This window comes from Seriola dumerili, unplaced genomic scaffold (assembly GCF_002260705.1).
Source record: "Seriola dumerili isolate Sdu_G_001 unplaced genomic scaffold, Sdu_1.0 BDQW01000191.1, whole genome shotgun sequence".
NCBI classification, from domain to species: domain Eukaryota; kingdom Metazoa; phylum Chordata; class Actinopteri; order Carangiformes; family Carangidae; genus Seriola; species Seriola dumerili.
Window position 1 is genome coordinate 2,881,951 of NW_019174446.1, and position 18,525 is coordinate 2,900,475.

General features: G+C 42.1%; 1 protein-coding gene across 20 annotated transcripts in view; it reads right to left on the reverse strand.

The window, feature by feature from the left end:
- rims2 (regulating synaptic membrane exocytosis 2) overlaps positions 1–18,525 on the reverse strand; it is a 144,378-nt gene that overhangs the window by 52,682 nt on the left and 73,171 nt on the right. For 11 of the 20 annotated variants that reach the window (XM_022753380.1, XM_022753378.1, XM_022753376.1 and 8 more), the window contains 9 exons: positions 11,586–11,653; positions 9,734–9,853; positions 8,087–8,186; positions 7,202–7,325; positions 5,958–6,004; positions 5,546–5,658; positions 2,000–2,130; positions 1,336–1,507; positions 854–1,007 (listed from right to left, as the gene is read on the reverse strand). In XM_022753380.1, the coding sequence (XP_022609101.1) occupies positions 854–1,007; positions 1,336–1,507; positions 2,000–2,130; positions 5,546–5,658; positions 5,958–6,004; positions 7,202–7,325; positions 8,087–8,186; positions 9,734–9,853; positions 11,586–11,653 (1,029 nt within the window). Of the gene's footprint in view, positions 1–853; positions 1,008–1,335; positions 1,508–1,999; positions 2,131–4,382; positions 4,431–5,545; positions 5,659–5,957; positions 6,005–7,201; positions 7,326–8,086; positions 8,187–9,733; positions 9,854–11,168; positions 11,381–11,585; positions 11,654–18,525 lie in introns of all 20 variants that reach the window. The other 9 variants (XM_022753381.1, XM_022753374.1, XM_022753375.1 and 6 more) reach the window with 2 other exon arrangements.

An 18,525-nucleotide genomic window follows, 5' to 3' on the forward strand; every position in this document is an offset into this window, starting at 1 on the left:
AAATGTGCATAAATTACAAAGTGGTTATTCTGACTTCACTATTCACTGCAGGTCTTGTAACGGTAGTGTTCCTAGCATGTTGGCAATATACTGTACTGTCTTTAAACACACATTTCTTTGTGAGTATGACAGTGTGGTTTTACTTCAGTTAATAAGAGCAAATCCCAGGGCTGAGTTATCAGCAACCTGAAAAAAACATGTGTTGTTACCTCCACCTAGGAGGCTGTTTTCACCCGTGTCTCTTTGTAATAAAAGTAAAAAACTGAACCGAATTGCATCAAATCAAGGATGATGGTGGGATGCGATATGGGCCAGAGAGGAACCCATTCAATTTTGGTGCCAATATGGTTAAAGGGGCGGATCCAGGAATTCTTTTTATCACTTAACATTGTGAGATAAGGCATTTTCAAACATTTTTGTCAAATCTTAAGAAATAATGTGGATGTACAAAAAAAGCAGATATATACATGAGGTTCAGATCTATGACTTTGTACAATTTGGTGCACATCCAGATAATAGTCTGGATCTGACAGACATGTGTAGGATTGTTAGTCCTTGGCGGAGGTATGCGTTTTTCTGAGTGTCATTCTCGGTGGTAACACACCGCAAAACAGCTCAATATCTCTGTCAGCTCTTTCTAACTAACAATTTCCTGATGAGCAGTTAAAAAAGATATTCAGATCTCATTGACACAGACAAGATGGATCTTACTGGCTTTTTACTCGAGTGTTGCAAATTTTTGTTTATCTGTCCTGCACCAGACAAAAGAAAATCAGCTGCCCTGGCTCTATGTATTTTTCAGCATAACATTTAGAGCTGTGTGACATGTGTCAGGGACGGAGGCATTACATACTCTGCAGCCTCCTTGTTGGACTCTCTCCATGGAGCTGCCTGCGCTGTGTGTTTGGGGAGGCACGTGGGAGCGGGATGGAGGATACATCGTGTGTTTGTAGCTTGTACCAGTGTGGCTCGTCATCCAGAAGAGCAGTCTCCAGCTCAATCAGGATCTGTCAGAGGGAAAAGGCCATGGTAAGGTCTCTTACCTCAAACATGTCCACTGATGGAAATGCAGCAACACACAACATACACTGGTGCCACAGTTCTCATAGAGCTCCTCCAATGAGCGTCAGTCCCAAACAAACCCTTCCCTCTTGTGTGGTGTGTTCATTCATCAGAAGAGTTTTACAGAGAAAATGAAAACAACTAAGTTCCCTGTCGACGTTGGACAAAGACTGGACCACCAAAAACCTTGTCATGGCCAATGACCCCATTCAAGAGGCTCAGCTGAGAAACTGTCAGTGAGTGTCCCTGATGGGTGGGGTTGGGTTCTCTTACCTCTCCCAGGAATTCACTCTCCTCCTCCCTCACCCTGGCTTGGTCCCATAATGTGATCTCCAGCATGCGCTCCCGAAACTCCCGCCGGTGCACCGGCGAATACATAAAGGTCTGGTTCCATTTGGGCTCTAAGGATTTCTTTACCGTTTTTGTTCTCCTCTTGCTTTTGTCGCTGGAGGAACAATAATTCAAACTGTTTTTATTTACAACCATGATAGAGAAGAGCCACGAATACAACAGATCAATAGCACAACACAGGACAGAGTACAGCACTGTGGCATGCTGGTGGGGATGAGATGGCAAGACGACTGTACTATCGTTCGGAAAAGGGCCACTTCCTGCATCAGTGCATAAAAAAAGAACTGCTTAACAAGATGTAAAACTACACTGAACAACCAACAAAGTAAATGGACACATCCACAGATATCTATATTTCCTTTCCTGATGCTAATGGCTAAAAACAATAACACAGAACCTTGCGTTGACATCAATGCCCCCCAAAAAACCCACACTAATACCAAATCTACTTTCTAAAGATTATTATGAGTCTGTGCTGTCGACTAGTGTTCAACTGCTTTCTGAAAGAAATAAAATGAAATGGTATTAAGTGACTGTGGTGGGTAAAATAAGCAGATCAGCAGATGGTAGCTCTTCCTACTCTTACCTTCTATCAGGGAGGAAATAGATTTTGACATAAGGGTTCCTGGGCCGACCATCTTCCCTGGGTGGCAGGTCTTTGGCGCCCAGGATGGTGACGATTAGTTGATGGCCCACTTTGTCGTACCACAGTTTGACCTGCAGGGGCAGAGCAGAGACGGCCTGCTGAGAGACAGCTCAGGGCTAACACGAGTAACAACTCACACAGGGAATAATGCAGGAGAAGACAACGTCATTAAGTTAGAAATTAAGTAATTACATATGCGTTTATGTCTTTTATTAAGGCCTATCTCATTTCAAGCGACAGTGTTTGACTACAGCATTGGGTCTTCTCCTGTATTTACCCTTCAGAGAAAAGGAGCAAGTTGTCTACCTGCTAAAATGATGTCAGGTCACATGCTTGGTGGGGGAATTTCTCAAAGTGTTCATTGAAACATGGACTTACTGTGTCATTGTTAACATGGTATGATGTTAAAAATGTCAAAATAAGATATTAAAATATGAGTGATACTTTAATATCTACATTAGAGACCCTCCTTTAGTGAAAAGATGTGTTTTTCATTTGTGTGCATGGTGCCATATTTTTATTATATGATCTGTATTCATCATGTTTTTTTGGTGTGTTTGTTTTAAAATGTCTTTATGATGAATAAACTGGCCTGAATGTCATTATAACTGAAGTAAAATGCTAAAGGCAACATGCTCTAAAATTAACAGCATGTGCTCTGTTGAAACGATACTGTGTGTCAGTGATGATGATGTATCTAATAATGTTCTTCCAGATATTCAATGGGCATTGATGTGGAGAAATCAATCATGCTGTTGCAGGAGGAATCGAAGACAGTTCACACTAAAAGGGAAGTATGGACTCCAACAGAAGACACTTAGAAGAAGAAAAAGTCCAACTGAAGCCTTAAAGGAAGGAGATGAAATGAGAAATAAAACTTCTAAGCTCTTGTCCATACTTCTTTAAAATATGATTATGGGAAGGGTCTGCACTGTTTAAAACTACTGGCTATACATGCAGCAACGCAAGAGGGGGCATTCAAGATCTGGTATCGGGAAAAACAGACAGCAGGGGGGCTTATTGGAAAACAAATTGTACCAAATAATCTCTAAACTCATAGCCCACCAAAATACCAGATACTGCAAAATGGGAATATACTGTCTCCACATTCACCTTGGAAACTGAACGATTACATAATGTGTGATAATACACATTGTCCAATTGTAAACTGCTCAAATATACAACATCTAAGTGACTTTACAACGTGACCAGCCGAATAATTAACTGAGACATACGCACTTTTCCAAGAGTACAAAACATACAAACACACACACGCACAAAGATAAAAAAAATATTTACCTCAATTCTAACTCCACATCATGTGTTTAGACACTTTGAAATTTAAGAAACACACGCTGCTTATCTTTTCAGAAATCTGCATGCTCCACTATGTGTAGTAACAATATTCTCACATCAGATTCATACAAAGTTTGTTGAGGGTACTCTTGAGTAAAACAACACAACAGTGTCAGCAAGATAAATATCCAAAGCTCCGAGGAGGAGTATTAACCTTTAGGCTAACCGAATCAAGAATAGACAGTCACACAAAGTGATTCTATCACGTGTCATAAAACAAAAACCACAGAAAAGACAGCCTGATATTTACGATGACAGATTAAAAGAGACCCTCACAGCGAAGGAAATCCTCACAGCTGTGCCCGGTTTGAAGTTTGTTATTTGGGAGGTACAATTTGCTTATTCTTTAACTCTCATCTGGAAGGTTAAATGCAATTTGGTTTCCAAACAAGGACGGTGAACTTGGTATCTTTTCACTGCAACATCAAACTCCAGACCCATTAACCATGATCTGCTAATTGGCATCACTTCAACTCGCACATGGAGGAATCCGCCTGTAGATGTATGTAGGGTTGGAATTATTAAGGCCTGGGTTAATGTCACACTGAAGCAGAAAACAACCCAAGTCCTTTGTCCTAGAAAAAATCATGGAGACACCCTCCAGCATTGCCGTGGTGGAGATCCCAAAGAAGTACTACAGAAGATGGGGTCAATCACTAGACCATAGAAGAAGAAATCAGGCAATGGAAGAGTGTCTCTTCAACTGTGTTCAGATTAGTTGAACGTGCACTACTTAAGAATAATGATGTGAATGGGTTAAAATGAGTAATAAAAACTGTCATCATAACAGTGATACCAAGAAATAAAATAGAGGAAAATGACAATGCACTGCACTGAGAGGGAAACTTGAAACTGCCATTTCTCAGGGAATGCATTTTCCAAAGTATGGGAAACAGAAAAAAGGCCAGTCAACAGTCAATGAGCAAAGACCAAATAGAGAGTGTGCCCTGCAGACAGGGCCCATTACCTGGACCCTAGGGGCAAAAGGCGTTGTTCTTCTACTAAGGCTTTGGCTCTGGATAAGCAAAATTAAACAGCAAAAAATAAAGAAAAAGAAAGAAAAGAAAAGAAAATGCAATAAAACCAAAACCCCACAAAACAACAAAAACTCACAATACACTATAAACACAACAACAGAAGTTTGGAGTTTCAGATGGGAGATTCAGGTCAGTGAGTGTGTTCTTTCTCACCTTTCATTTATATCTGTGCTTCTCTGCGTCTTTCTACTTAATCAAAGATTACTTGTCCCTGAGCTTCTCTGCTCTGTTCTGCACAGGCCCTTTGAGCAAATTATCAATGGCTCACAATTATCTCCCTCTTTCTTCTCTGGACCTTTTCTTGTCTGCTTCAGAGCTTGCGTCACAGTGACGTTAACCCCAGTTGTTATCCTTTCGCACAATTTAAAGACTGCTCCAAAAATATACTGACAGTTGAGTCTGTGTAGAATTATTCATCAGGCACTGCATCTCTTACAAGGTTTATTCAATGAACTGTTCACTGTTTCAGTGATTAGCTGTTTTTTTCGGGGATTTCAAGGTCAGCCCTCTCATGGAAATACAGAACAGAACAGGTATAATAGGTAAGGTTGCAGAGCTTATTCTGATTGGCTGACAGGATGCAGTCGATGAGTCTATGGGACAAATGGTGAATATTTACATTCAATCTCAATGTTAGTCAAACCCAGCCATGTCTCATAAATATCGATGTTAGAAAAACATGTCCTCGAGGTGTTCCCAGATGCTAAAGCTATTTCCCATGTGGATCCTAAAGTTGAGTGTGGATTTATCTCTTGCTTTAATGCAGCCTTTTACCCGTTTACCCCAAGAGGGATTTTATACTAGATAATGGACAACACACATGGTAACCTGATCTACAATCCTGTGCTAGGTTGGTAAAGCGCCAGCTGAACAGGCAGAGTGAGAGGAGCTGTGCCTGGTAGCTCTAACAGTGGTTTCAACTAGGATTTTAGTCATATTTTGAGTCACATAATGAATCAACAATGTGAATATTTTACTCACTAACCTCACTAATCTTATTCATATGACTTTAACACAGAACGAATCAATCAAACAATGCCGCCCCTCCAGAGGATCTCACGTGTAGTCTTTACGTCATGCTCAGGTCACTTACTGAAAGCTGTCCTGACAGGTACTGGGGGGCGTCCCTCAGCATACTGGGACTCATGGGGGATGTGACGGAGATAGACGGGCGATCCATCTTCTGAGACTCAAAAGAACTCGAACCTGACGGGGCACAGGCGACACAGTGAGATTACTAAGCAGCGGTGTTGCTTTTTAGATTTTAGTTTCAGTAACGTGGGGAGAGATAAAACAAGAGAGGAAGGGTTGGGAGTAACAAAGATAGAGAGACGCAAGAGGAGAGACAGGAAGAGGACAGGAGACCATGCCGTGAGAAGACAGAAATACAGAGAGGCAGAGTGACAGAAGCAACTCTCAGACATTTCCTTCACTTGATGTTTCTAGGCTGATTAATGGGATAAAATGGGATAATAACATCGGCTAATGATCTTGACAAGACTCACTTGATTCCAGTTGTGCATGTGTGCTGTCTGGTATCCTTGGAATATCTCTGATAAAAAAAAAAAATAAAAAAAAAAGAGAGAGTGTGAGTGTGCGAGGCAGAAGAGGAGGAGGGGTTGGAGAGGATCAATCTGAGCTAATGCTGAACGCACTGTGCTGTAATGACCGTAAGCACTGCATTAGTCTTCATTTACCCAGCATCTCCCTCAGCAGTGCAAAGCAGGTCAGATATAGGAGCTGACAAAGAAAAGGTGCCGCTGTTTCCCCCCCCCCACAATTTCCCCATTCGAAAACAATTGGAAGGAGAGAGCGCAAGCCAGGTGGCAGGCTTTTATTCTGCTGGGCGGTGGAGTTCGGTCCCAAACGATGCCCGAGCCGACAGAGCCGCAGCCGGGGGGGAGGGAGGGAGGAACAGATGTTAAATAAACCAGTCGGCCCGCTCCTTCATAAACACATTCTGTGAGAACACCAGCTATTTTCCCTCTTGGACTTCCCTCTTCATGGCTCCATATTATAGAGAATTAAATACAATTCAAAGTTAGCCTGAGTCATAAAGGCAGTGACGTTACATGAATGAGCCATACTGTATTGTACTGTAACAGCTCTTAGAGGAAGGCTATGAATGGGGGTGATGAAGGTAAATGACATAGTCTCAGTCTGATGCATAATCCCTGCTCTAATCAGTTTTAATTTGTGATGTAGATGTTGTTCATGCATGTCTACTGTAAAGACATTGATTCTTAAAAAGTCTTTGTTCTGACTGACTACATCACATCTGAAACCATTCTGAAATTCTTAAAAAAAATACATTTTACTGCACAACAGATGCATCAATATTGAAAAGCTCTTTAAAAAAATCAACATTTATAGCTGTAGATGTTACCGACAAACCACTATGTTTAGCTGCTCGGCAAAATAGTAACATGTAGTTTGGTTCATAAATTCATCCACTCAAGGTGATTGTTCCTTTTTCAGGGTCACAAAGGCCTGGAACTTATCCCAGCATGCACTTGGTAAGAGGCAGGACACTCTCAGTCCTGGTGTTACTTGTTATTGGCTCAATTAAAATGTTCAAACAAATATTTAACAAAGACGAGAAACTTGTGTTCAGAATGCTTGGTGTGGTATTTTACAAATTCAGCACAGACCGTTCTCACACCTAACAACTTAGTCACTGTCAACAGGGGCGTCTTGTTGTTGTCTTGTGAAGAGTATAACGTGTGTGTCATTATTTGTGAGCTCTCACCCTATAGGCCGTGAGACCACTAACTCCACCTGCGGCTCAGGCTTGGATTCTAGTATGATATTGTAAACTTCTTTAAATGTGGCTCCTTGTAAAAGCTTCCCGTTCCACTCCAGCACCTGGTCACCTGCAAAAACACCAGAGATACTCAGTATCACATGGAATATTTCAATCTGCCACTACCTGTGTCGTCACAGTGTAAAAAATACATATCATTATACAACAGTTAGTTCTGACCAAGCAATTTGATTGGATGAGAGGCATTCCATGAGCGCTGATATAGAGTACAACAGCACCTTTAACTACATGTATCGCTCCGCTTCACAGGTGTTCTGTTAACCGTTAATTTGCGTTACATTAACGGTGGTTATCTTTCTTAGATTGTAACAAACTTTGCAAAGATGAAAATATTTCCAGAAATAACATTTGAATTAAATGATGTGTGGTCGTCAGAAGAGGATGAATAGAAGAAACCTGGATGCTTCAGCAGTAGCAAGCTAGTGTGCAAGTCAGGAAAATGTTTATGTTGCTTAGCAACAGTCCAATACCAGTCCAGTTGTGGAACTCCTTGTGTTGGTGTAGCCAAATAAATGATATAAAAACATATAAACAAACAAATCATAATCTGTTGTTGCTTACTTAACTAATATGGCGCTTGTAGAACTGTTGTATAAAAGCAATATCACACTCAAGGTTGTGACGTTGTACTGAATACCAGCACGGCTCTGATTGTCTACGGTACGAGACCGCAGGCCAAGCTGATATTCAGTACAACATCACTCCCTCTCCTGGGATATTGCTTAATTATGTACCTCTAGAGCATGCTGAATACTACTAGATCCTGTCATTTCATTTCTATAGAAAAAACTGGGTCCGTGTTTTTAATACCTGGTCTGAGGTGTCCAACAGTGTCTGCTAGACTTCCTTTCCTCACTTTTGTGATGAAAGCACAAAGTCTACCAGATTCTGTCATCTTGCCTCCCACCACCTGTAAAAGCAGAGAGGTGACTGGATTAGCAGTGAAACACAAGTGTAAACTAAACCTGAACTGTGAGTGTTACTATAGCCACAGCATTAATGTGCCATGTTTACTCTTCATGAAGATGTAGCATGTGTAGGGCAGCTTGCAGGAGTAGATTTTTTTTCCAAGTGTCCTGTTGATGTCGTTGCTTTAGCTCTTGCCTGCAAGGTATGAATGCTCAATAAAAGCATTACAAGGAGAGGGGCAATGGTAAAAGTGCATCTCTGTTTTTTAACAAATGTCCCGGGCTACACTTTATTCCCCAGAGACACACTCTGGTGCCTCTCTGTGGTTCTGTAACAGTACAGGGCCGTGGGCTAGAGCTGTACTGTACAGTCCTGAGCTGCTGTACTCCACTCTGCTCAGCTTACATGGGCATCATACAAATAAAAATCCCTCTTAATGGCAGCTGAATGCCAACATACAAAGGAGCTTAGGGAAGTCTGCTAAATGAAATGGCTTTATGTAACAGGCAGGAGCCAGAGAGGGAGGCTCGCAAAGGAACAGAGAGGGAGAGATGGGCAGCGAGGGCAAGGCTGGCAGCCTAACTGATGGACTGACTGGCTGGATTGCCGAGGTGGTTGGCTGCTGCTGAGCGGACAGAAACGCACAGAGGCACTGAGCAGACACAAACATGCCATTTCAGGAGGCTCATTCAATCAGTAATGATTTTTCCCCATCTTGCTGCTCTCTGTTCTCTCTCCTCATGGCCCACCATGCTCCTCTGGACTTTGGCTGCTCAGCTTATTCCTGTTTTTTTTTTCCAGTGTACACCACCTACAGATTTATGCAACAGTTAAGAGAGAGAAGGGAAACCAAAGTATCTACAACACGTATTTTATATTTTGGCAATGCAGTGAAATCACAAACTGACTGAAGGTTTAAGTCATGTAATCCAAGAGTAAGAATATAAGTAAGAATATATATATTAACAGAATATAAATAAATATGTAGGGGTTGTGTCAATACATTAACACTGAAATAACTGTGCAGTGTGTCAGATGTGAGCAGTGACAACACTGACTTGTTTCCTCTAAGAGGCAGAAAGCAGTTCATTAAAGCAGTTCAACGTGAGTGAGTACAGAAAATTATAGAGCTCAATATCAAATGCTGCTAATTAATATTCATCAGGAAAATAATCAAGTCCCTAATGAATATTAATACTGAGTAGCACTATGATGTAATCAATAATTGGAAGCCAAGGAGAAAATCAGTGAGCCACACACAAAAATGAGGCCACAAATATATATACATACATATATATATATATATATATATATATATACACCACAGCTGAGAAGTTAGATGTTAACAGAGAAAGAGGGAACTCAAATTTACCCAGAATTCTTTGGCAAGACATATTCTGTGTCATATACTGTTTGTTCCATGTGTGAAATTTAACATGCTATTTTGGAAGTAGCATGATGGTGCCACAGCAGACAGCATGACGGTCCAGTGCAAAATTTTCAGTGTATGCACAAACAGACAGGTAAACAGACATATCATAAGCTCACCTTCAGACCAAGCAGAGCTCCTGAGTCTCGAGGCACACTTCCATCTTTCATTCGCTTGTTGAGCAAAATACGCCCTATTAGGCGATCCCCATCTTTGGACGGCTGCCACGTCACCGGGTGCTACAAGGTCAGAGCGACAACACACCTTTTGTTTAACAACTCATCCACTTGAATTTGATCACTTCAGACCAAAGCAGACAACTGTCCATAGTGAAAGGGGGGCATGGGGGAAGTATTTATTCACTCAGGGGACAAAGTTCACACAAACTCTGGTGGCATCGTCAAGACTTTTTTGTTTCTTTAGATAACAGCCAGCTCAGTTATTTAAATTCTAAATGAAGGAATGTTATGATCCTAATTATCGACAAAAGTATTGATGAAAACCTGACAACTTTTACAGCAAATTACAGCTCATAAATACAACTCGACAATACCATTAGGTGTTACTTCCAGAGCTTGTGAGAACCTGCCAGTGTGAAGGTGGAGTGAGCTCATGCAGCGCCCCATGCAGAGTAAAGCAAGCAGCCCCAACACTCCTCCTCAAACCAGCTCTTCAAACTGGAGCAGGAAGACCGGAGTCTCACTCCGGTGCTTCACTACACACACACGACCACCATCGAGTGGAGTAGTGAGGGGGTAGCAGACAATGAAAAAAGGGGGAAAAAGATCATCTATGATACAAAAACAAATGAGGTAGACTATGAGGCATCAGTTCATAGAAGAGAAAGGATGAAAAAACGAAAAGCACAGAGTAAAGCCATGAGACACAGAGAGGGTGGAATCACAGATGCGGCAGTGGAAGGGAAAAAAGAAAAACAAATGTTTTAGTTTTTGTGCAAAACAAATCCAATCTTCCCTGTTTTGTGCTTTTACAGTAATTTGAGTTTTGCTATAGAAGTGAATGGAAAGTTGGGCAGGAGGCAGGTTCTGTCTGGACTGGGTGCTGTGGGTAGGGCAGCAGAGTGACAGGGACGGGCCTGAGTAAAGGTGTTCCCACTGCACTAAACAGGACCGCTGCAGAGCAAGAACACAACATACGGAGGAGAACGAGCATGCAACTAGGAGAGACCCACATTCCTGTGTGCCATGACAAACAGAGAGGTTGTGTGTCAATGCTTTTCTTTAACAACTTCTGTAAGATGTGTAGTTTCTGTTTGGAGAGCAAAACAGCAAGTACAAGTAGCAAGCAAAGAGGGTGCCCCCAAAAGACTTTTTCGGCAACACCGAGCAAGGTGGAGCCAAAAGTAACCGAAAAACAAAAAGGAACGAAATCGCAAGAGAAATCAATTTATACGTCAAATAAAATCCAAAAAACAAACATCTCACCTATTTACACTTAGTGACAGAGAGCAAACAAAGACTGGATGGGTAGGTAAATAATAATAATAATAATAATAATAATAATAACAAAATGCAGGCTAGATTGTCTCAGTACCTTCTCACTATGGCTATGCTCCTCGTTTAGGGTAGTGCTACTGCACGTATCAACTCCCGAGTCTTTAACCTGCGGTTCACACCATGCCAAGTCCTCTTCAAATGAGTGTCCCCCAAAGCGCACCATTTTCTTTTGCCTCTCAGATAAGGTGTGTGTCGGCTCGGACATAAATGCCTGCTCAATAGTTTTTCTTTTTCCCCTTTGACTGTCCCCTACAGGTGTGGGATAAAAACAGAAAGAAAAACAGAAAAACAACATGCAAAGGTGTAAATAAAACGAAGGAAACATGAAATGACAAAAGACTCTAGGAGAAGGGGGGATGGGGGGAGGAGAGAGACAGAGAGAGGGAGAGAGATATTGGGGTTATGGGGCAGGAGGGAGGGGAGGGGGGTCAAGGCAGGGCTCCACATGTCTCACCAAAGACATTGGGGAGGCCTCGCTGCTATGCCAAGACGCATGGTCCCACCAATGGCCATCCAAATCTCCTGTAAGGTGGGGGGGAAAGGGCGCACATACACAAGAGAGGACAGCGAGAGGGACCAGTGAGGACACCACGAACCACAACGTACAGACATCAACATATGCACACACACACACACACACACACACACACACACACAATACACACTCAAGACTAAACAAGACATCCAGACATACACGCTCACACATACTGCTCAAACTCAAAGGGTGATCATCATGTGCATTTCTATGATCCCTGTGGAGAAAGAAAGATGTAGCTCAGATCATAATACATAAAGGATCAATACTGACTTGACCACCTCAACACTGTACAGAGAGGGAGGGACAGAAGCCGCCTGCGCTCTCAGCCACACAATTCTCAGTTTTCACATTCCATTCATGGCCATATGGTTTCTTCCTGTATTTCCATGTTTTGCTTGTCTTCTCTGCAGGACACAAGAGTAAATCCCAGCACTCACTTACTGGCAGGAGGAAAACAGCCTGTAAGCTGCATATCAAGACAAGCAAGACCAGACCTCTACCTCCAGACGAGTCAGAGTTTCTACTTAAAAGGTCTTAAACATGCTCCACCTGCACATCATGGGAAAACTCTTCTTATAAAGCCAGACAACATGTAAACTCAGCTCAAAATCAAAAGATTAGAATCAAAAATGTTCCTGCGACATTATTTCGTTTATATTCACTTTTTCAGAATGTTCCACTTCTACAGGCTTCAACAGGCATTTCACATTGATCTGAATGACCAAAGGTTTGATTTGTTATGAAACGTGCTGTATTGCTTTACAATGGGATCAAGAATCCACATCTCTCTGTGAGAGAAAAAAAAAATAGGTTTATGCAAAATATGGGAAATGTGGTTTTAATTCTGAGAAAACACTTAAACTGATGCCGCTTCCAAATGCTCATACGTAGTATTATTTGTTTACTACGGAAGAGGATTAGGACCACATGTGGAAAAAAAATGATTTTTTTTTTTGAATTCTGACTTTAATCTCAGAATTCTGAGAAAAAAGTCAGAAAAAACTAATCTCTTCCATACTTTACAATCTGGTCTCAAGTTAAAACACTTGAAGGAAAAAACAGCAGAGGCGCTATTTAACACAGTAAATGTCTTATGTTTAATGAGTGCAGCGATTGTTTATGTCATCATGACACGTCAAGATCTGAGTGGTTTAACACAAAAGGTAAACAGTTTCCTGAGACCCTCGTGGTCACTGTGTAATGAAACCGTAACACATTCCTGTACTTTCCCATATGTTGCTTCAAAGCTGCAGATTTGTGCACAGTCATAAAGGTGTATTAGTCTAAAACTAAGGCTGATATTTCCTCTCTCTCCTGGAACACTTTACCCCTTTTATTCTCATCTTTATTTCCAAAGAACACTCTTGGCTGGGACTCTTGGTTCAAATCAGTAGACAACAATGCACATTTTGTTCCAACAAAGTTAGCATGCTGCTATCTTATCCTACAGTAGCTGCATCTGTGGGAGGGAGCAGGGCAGATCTTTAATGTGTTTAACCGGATGATTCAGATTGCAGTGCCACACATGCCTTAACTGACCTCAATCTAAAGTGCACCAGGGAGAGCTTTAAAAGATGAGGCTCTGATTACAACTTCTGTAGTAGCATCAGCGGACACAGCCTTGAGAAATACAGACGGGGGAATTACAGGAGGTTTCTGGGAGGATTTTTATTTTACTTTTCTAATCAATGCAGCTGATGGGTCAGACAGTAACTGCAGGTGGTAAGACCCTGCAACCCTATCTCACGCAGCAGATGTGATATATCCATCAAGAAAACAGAGAGTACACGATATTTGAAACAAACGTAAACTCGCTGTGAGTATTTGATCTGATGGAGAGGCATGTCTGCAGAACTAACTTTGTCATTGTACAGGATTTGCCCTGTTCTCCCATGTGGATGCACAGAGCAGAGAGATGGAGAGCACTTTCAATTTGATTAAGAGGCTTAAAAATCAAAGCTAATTAAAAAGAGTAAAAAATATTGAATCCAAAGGTGGTGCGAAGATTCCCAATGGAGAGTAGTACGGAGGCAAAGAGTGCTGAGGGTTGAGGCCGACCAACTGAAAAAATAATTTGGGTTGTCAGAGAGGGGCTGCCGTTTGACTGCAGAGGAAGTGGTGATTTCTTTGTCCCCAGACCTTAGTGTGTAGCATATCTCTGCATTTAACACCCCATTATGCGGAGGCAATGGGCATTTAAATGTTATTCGCTTACACTGGCAAGTCATTTTACAATTCAGTAATAAAGTGTATTAAGAAATGGTCCTCATGAAATTGCTGTTATTAAAGCATATAAAGGATGAGTCATTTAAATAATACAGAAAGCCTATTTGGTACTGACAGGCCTTCAGCAGACACTGGTCCACCACTTGTACATGTGCTGTTGCTATACTTGGGAGTTTGCATGAATGTATGTAGCTGTAGTGAACCTCAGGGCAAAGGTAAGGCTGTCTGAAAACACTGTGTTTGCGCAGCCCCTGAGCCATATACATCACATTTCCCACACTTCACTTCCCCTGCAAAGAGCTGGAGAACCTAATGGATCTATACAGGACAGGCCTCCTTCAGGCATTATCTGGCTGAGGATTCAATCTCAGGGAAATCAGGGAAGTCTGATGGAAAGGAATAAAAATAGACTGCATATACTTCTGAATGTAGAGGATGAGGCGATGGGGGAGCGGAGCACACAAGAGTAAAGAGGAAGAGATTTTCAATATAGAAAAAAAGAAGATGCATGGAAGAAGAACGCCGCGTAAAGATGGTGCCACTGTGAGTAAATATAGCCACAGCTTCATGTCTTCTAACAAAATGAGAATACACACACAACTGATGCAGAACTGAGGTGCCTAACATACTGACAATGAAGATCAAGTTTTAAAGGATAATTCAAGTTTATTACAACTCGACTGACACAGGTTCCTGTTTACAGCCTTACAGCAGTTTACCATACAATCTAAGACAACTTCATTAAAGGCAAAAAGAAAAGTGATCACACCTGAAATGTCACAAATAAGCCTCATCGCACTTGCCTGTCTCTCTGGAGCAATCTGGGTTCAGTATCAAGTTAATGGACAACCTGTTTTTCCTCCTGAGCCACAGTTGGCAAAGTTAAGCTAACTGAGTGCTTTTGTTTCTCACACTCTCCTTTTAGCAATGTCACCGTCTTCCCATATGTCAGCATTTAATTAAGTGAGAGCGAAGTGATTATTGTTTATTGGAATGATAGCCAACAGATAACAAAGACATATTTTGTGTCAATTTTCTAATTTGGCATTATTTCTGCCATTGAGCTTCAGAAGTGGTGTATTTATATTTTTTACAATACACATATTCATCATCACAGTTGTGACTAAGCGGCAAAGCCCAACAAAGAAAGTGTCCTCTTTCCCTCTATCCCTCTGCTATCACTATCCATCCATCAGTCTAGGGGAGTGCTATAACTACTTACTATACACAGTTATGCACTGTGATAAAACATTATGGATGTCCCCAGACAGGCTTTGCCCTCTGCGGACCTCTAACCAACAGCTGACAACAGTGATTACCCTCTTCGCCTCCCAGTTGCTACTCTGTCGGCAGCGTAAACACCAGAGCACAGTTCAGAGTGGTAGACACTCTCCATTGAACAAGTCACTTGCCTAATGTGGCCATTATAGTTCAAACAGCTTAAGGCCTGCATTTGTAGCATAGAAACAGAGGAAGAAACACTAACAATTCTCTGAATCCACGGTTCAGTTCAGACTTCCGATGACACTCCGCTGTTGTGCTGATGTTTGTGTGGTGGGTTCGGTCTCGGTTTCAGAATCGTTACACTTCTAAATGTATTTTGAGACGGTGAGAGGTTTACATTTATTTGTCTGTTTTGTTGCTATACATAGACTGGAATTAGATGCTACATGGATTATTCCAAGGTTGCAGCAGTCACGGTTTCACCTCCAACCTGTGCCTGTTCTTCCTCCCATCACACTCCTCCACCTCCAGCGGCCCCCCTACCCTGCCCACCCCCGGTGTCTGTCAGGGAGGATCTGAGTGGGCGCCAGGATGGAGGCACGTACAGCCTTTCCCCTTTCTTTCCCCGAAGCTTTATTAACAGTGGCACACCACAATTGGGCACTGATCCCCAGCGAGGCACTGTGTGGTTTTTCAGGGAGCAGGAAACTCATCACGGCCATAAATTGTGAGCATCAGCAGTCTGCGCCCAGCCCTGCCGTTTCGCCCCGGCTCCGAGGCCCGCAAAGTGCTGATTCAGGGCAAAGGCAGAGCGCAGGCAGTGGCGGAGTTCACCACCAGCAGGCTCTCCATCACTTTGACAGCTCAATAAAAACCAGTGTAAACTATTAATTGGATCATTAATTATTGATGCTGTTTTTACTACAATTCAAGGGGCAAGAGCAGAAAAGAGGCAGGGGTGAAACAGTGTGTATGTTTAAACATAGTCACCACGCTAGGAAGGTGATACAGTGTCATGTTAGACCTCTGGGGAAGCAGATCTTAAAACATCAACATATATCCTAAAATAAAAGGTTAGATAACGTCTCTTATTATGCACAGAACACATAACAATCAAGCTATAAAAGGTTGAATTAATGGGAATAATTTTCAAACAACAAGCTTGACAGCACAGACTAAAAATCCAGCAGACTTACTGAGATGCAAAAACTGATCCCAGCAGCCATTAATGAGGATGTAACATAGGCTGTCACTACACAATGTTCACCTCTCTGCTGTAGTTAGCCAGCCAGCCTCTCCTTTTCTGTCTGTTCTGCACTATTATGAGACTGCATGTCAAGGGAATCAATAAAGAGGAAAACACAGGGAGAGGCCATCGCGATAAATCAGTCTCTAGTGCTCGCAGGCACGAGCCAGGCCCATTACAGCAGGCACACCCTTTCTCCTCCAGTCTCCTCCTCCCTTTGGCTTTCCCTCCTTCCCATCCCATCAAGCCCTCCTCTGTCCTCAGTGGCCCCCCGCAGGGTATTGGAGAGTCGAGAGCGTTCCACGCACCCTGCTTAGCCTACTGTTACCCACCCATCTCCTGACCAAGTCGAGCTGATTACACAAACCCCAAGACGCTGATGGGCCGCATATGTCCAAAAGATGCTTTCTGCCCTCTTTTTCATCGCTCTGCCACTATGGCCTGACATGCAGTTATAACTGATGATCTTCTGCTTGTCTGCTGTGGCTTTTCTTTCAACCTTTTAGACTGAAAAGAGGATGTAAATCATAATTATGTCTAAGTATGTAGCATTTAAAACAGCTGTGAAACCTGGTTCTGTTGAAATACATGCTATGTCGTCCTATATCTGCTCCATTTGTAAATTCTATGTTCCACAAAAAAAGGCCGATGTATCTTTATAGCTCTATATCTGACTGTATTATATAAGGTTTTTATTGACTATATCAATACTCTCCAGAATATCACATGTCCAGGTCTGGAGCCTAAAGATTGGATCCTGTCTCTGCTGTCTGTTATATAACTGAAAGAGTGCAAACAAGGACACAGGTTTAAAATAAATGATTCAGTAGAATTTTCTGAACCATTTATCAGACTCCCTGCATGCACCATATCACAGCAGCCTTAATTATGTCATAAATTAATAAAACTGCCAATTATACCTCAATAAAGAGCAGAGATTGCTCCACATAATCAGCTGAGGATGTTATATAGCTATACTTATTCAGGGCAATAGTTGAACTCCTTCCTTTATTTTCCCCCTCCTCTCCTACACAGGCTGACCTGTGGAGGAGGCAGACAGACACAGACAGAAACAACAGAAACTCTGACCCTCACAACAGCCTGCCTTTTCTTCCTATTTTTGTTTCATGGCTACCTGGAAACCTGGAAACTCCCACATCAATAATGTAGTGCCGGTGCTGCTTCCCTTAGTGAGGAGAACAGTTACATAACGGAGCAGACCAACTGAATTCCTCCAGTCTCTTCTAGATTAAACATTTCGAGCATGTGGCAGGTGCTTTGGTCTAGTGCTACTGACAAAAGCAAACTGCGCTGCTGTACTTTCCTCCTGTCTGTCTTTTATTCTTCCATTTGTCAGCCGCTCTTCTTCCTTTCTTTCTGTTTGGTGCTTTTAACATTTCTCAGGTAAAGGCCTCCGTAATTACAGGTTTGACAATAAAATCAATTTGCAATTACAACAACTGTCAACCAGGTGGAGCAGTCAAGAAGCTAACAGCCTAAACAATTGCTTTTGAGGTTGATTCTATGCAAAGTGGCATTTAATTCAGTCACTCTGACTGTTTGCTTGCCAGTGTGTGGTTATACACTTGGACAAGTGCGCTTGTGTCTCTAAGCAGGTAGGACATTCGCCATGAGCGATCTGATGTCCATTTCTATTTTCCTGTTGTAGTTAAACAGCAAGACAGGCCAGGCAAAGCCAATACCAAGCACACCTCTTCAATTAGGCACACTGTGCTAAACTGGACCCACTGCCTGTAGAAATCTTTCTCATTATTATTTCAATGTTTGAGCACAGTTATTGAAATGAAATTGCTGGAGCTAATTTGAAAAATCAGCAGCAGAACGTGCCGTGAAAAAAAACCCTAAAACTGGTGTCAATAAACCCTGAGCAGAGACATGATGTGTCTTTTTACCATCCACCTCAAGCCAGGAGCAGTTACAAGGAATGACATCAGCAGTGTGGTACCAAAACAGTATGGAAGTCAAGAGGTCAAAGCTAACTGAGGAGGTACAGAATACTGCAGGAAAACATACAATCACCCTCTGCTCTTTTATTACCTTCTGCTAATTCCATTCATTTACATGCAGCAGTGATGACATAAAACGAACCAATAAAATACTCTGAAACTGTTATTTACTCAGCTCACCTTGTTTCACTAG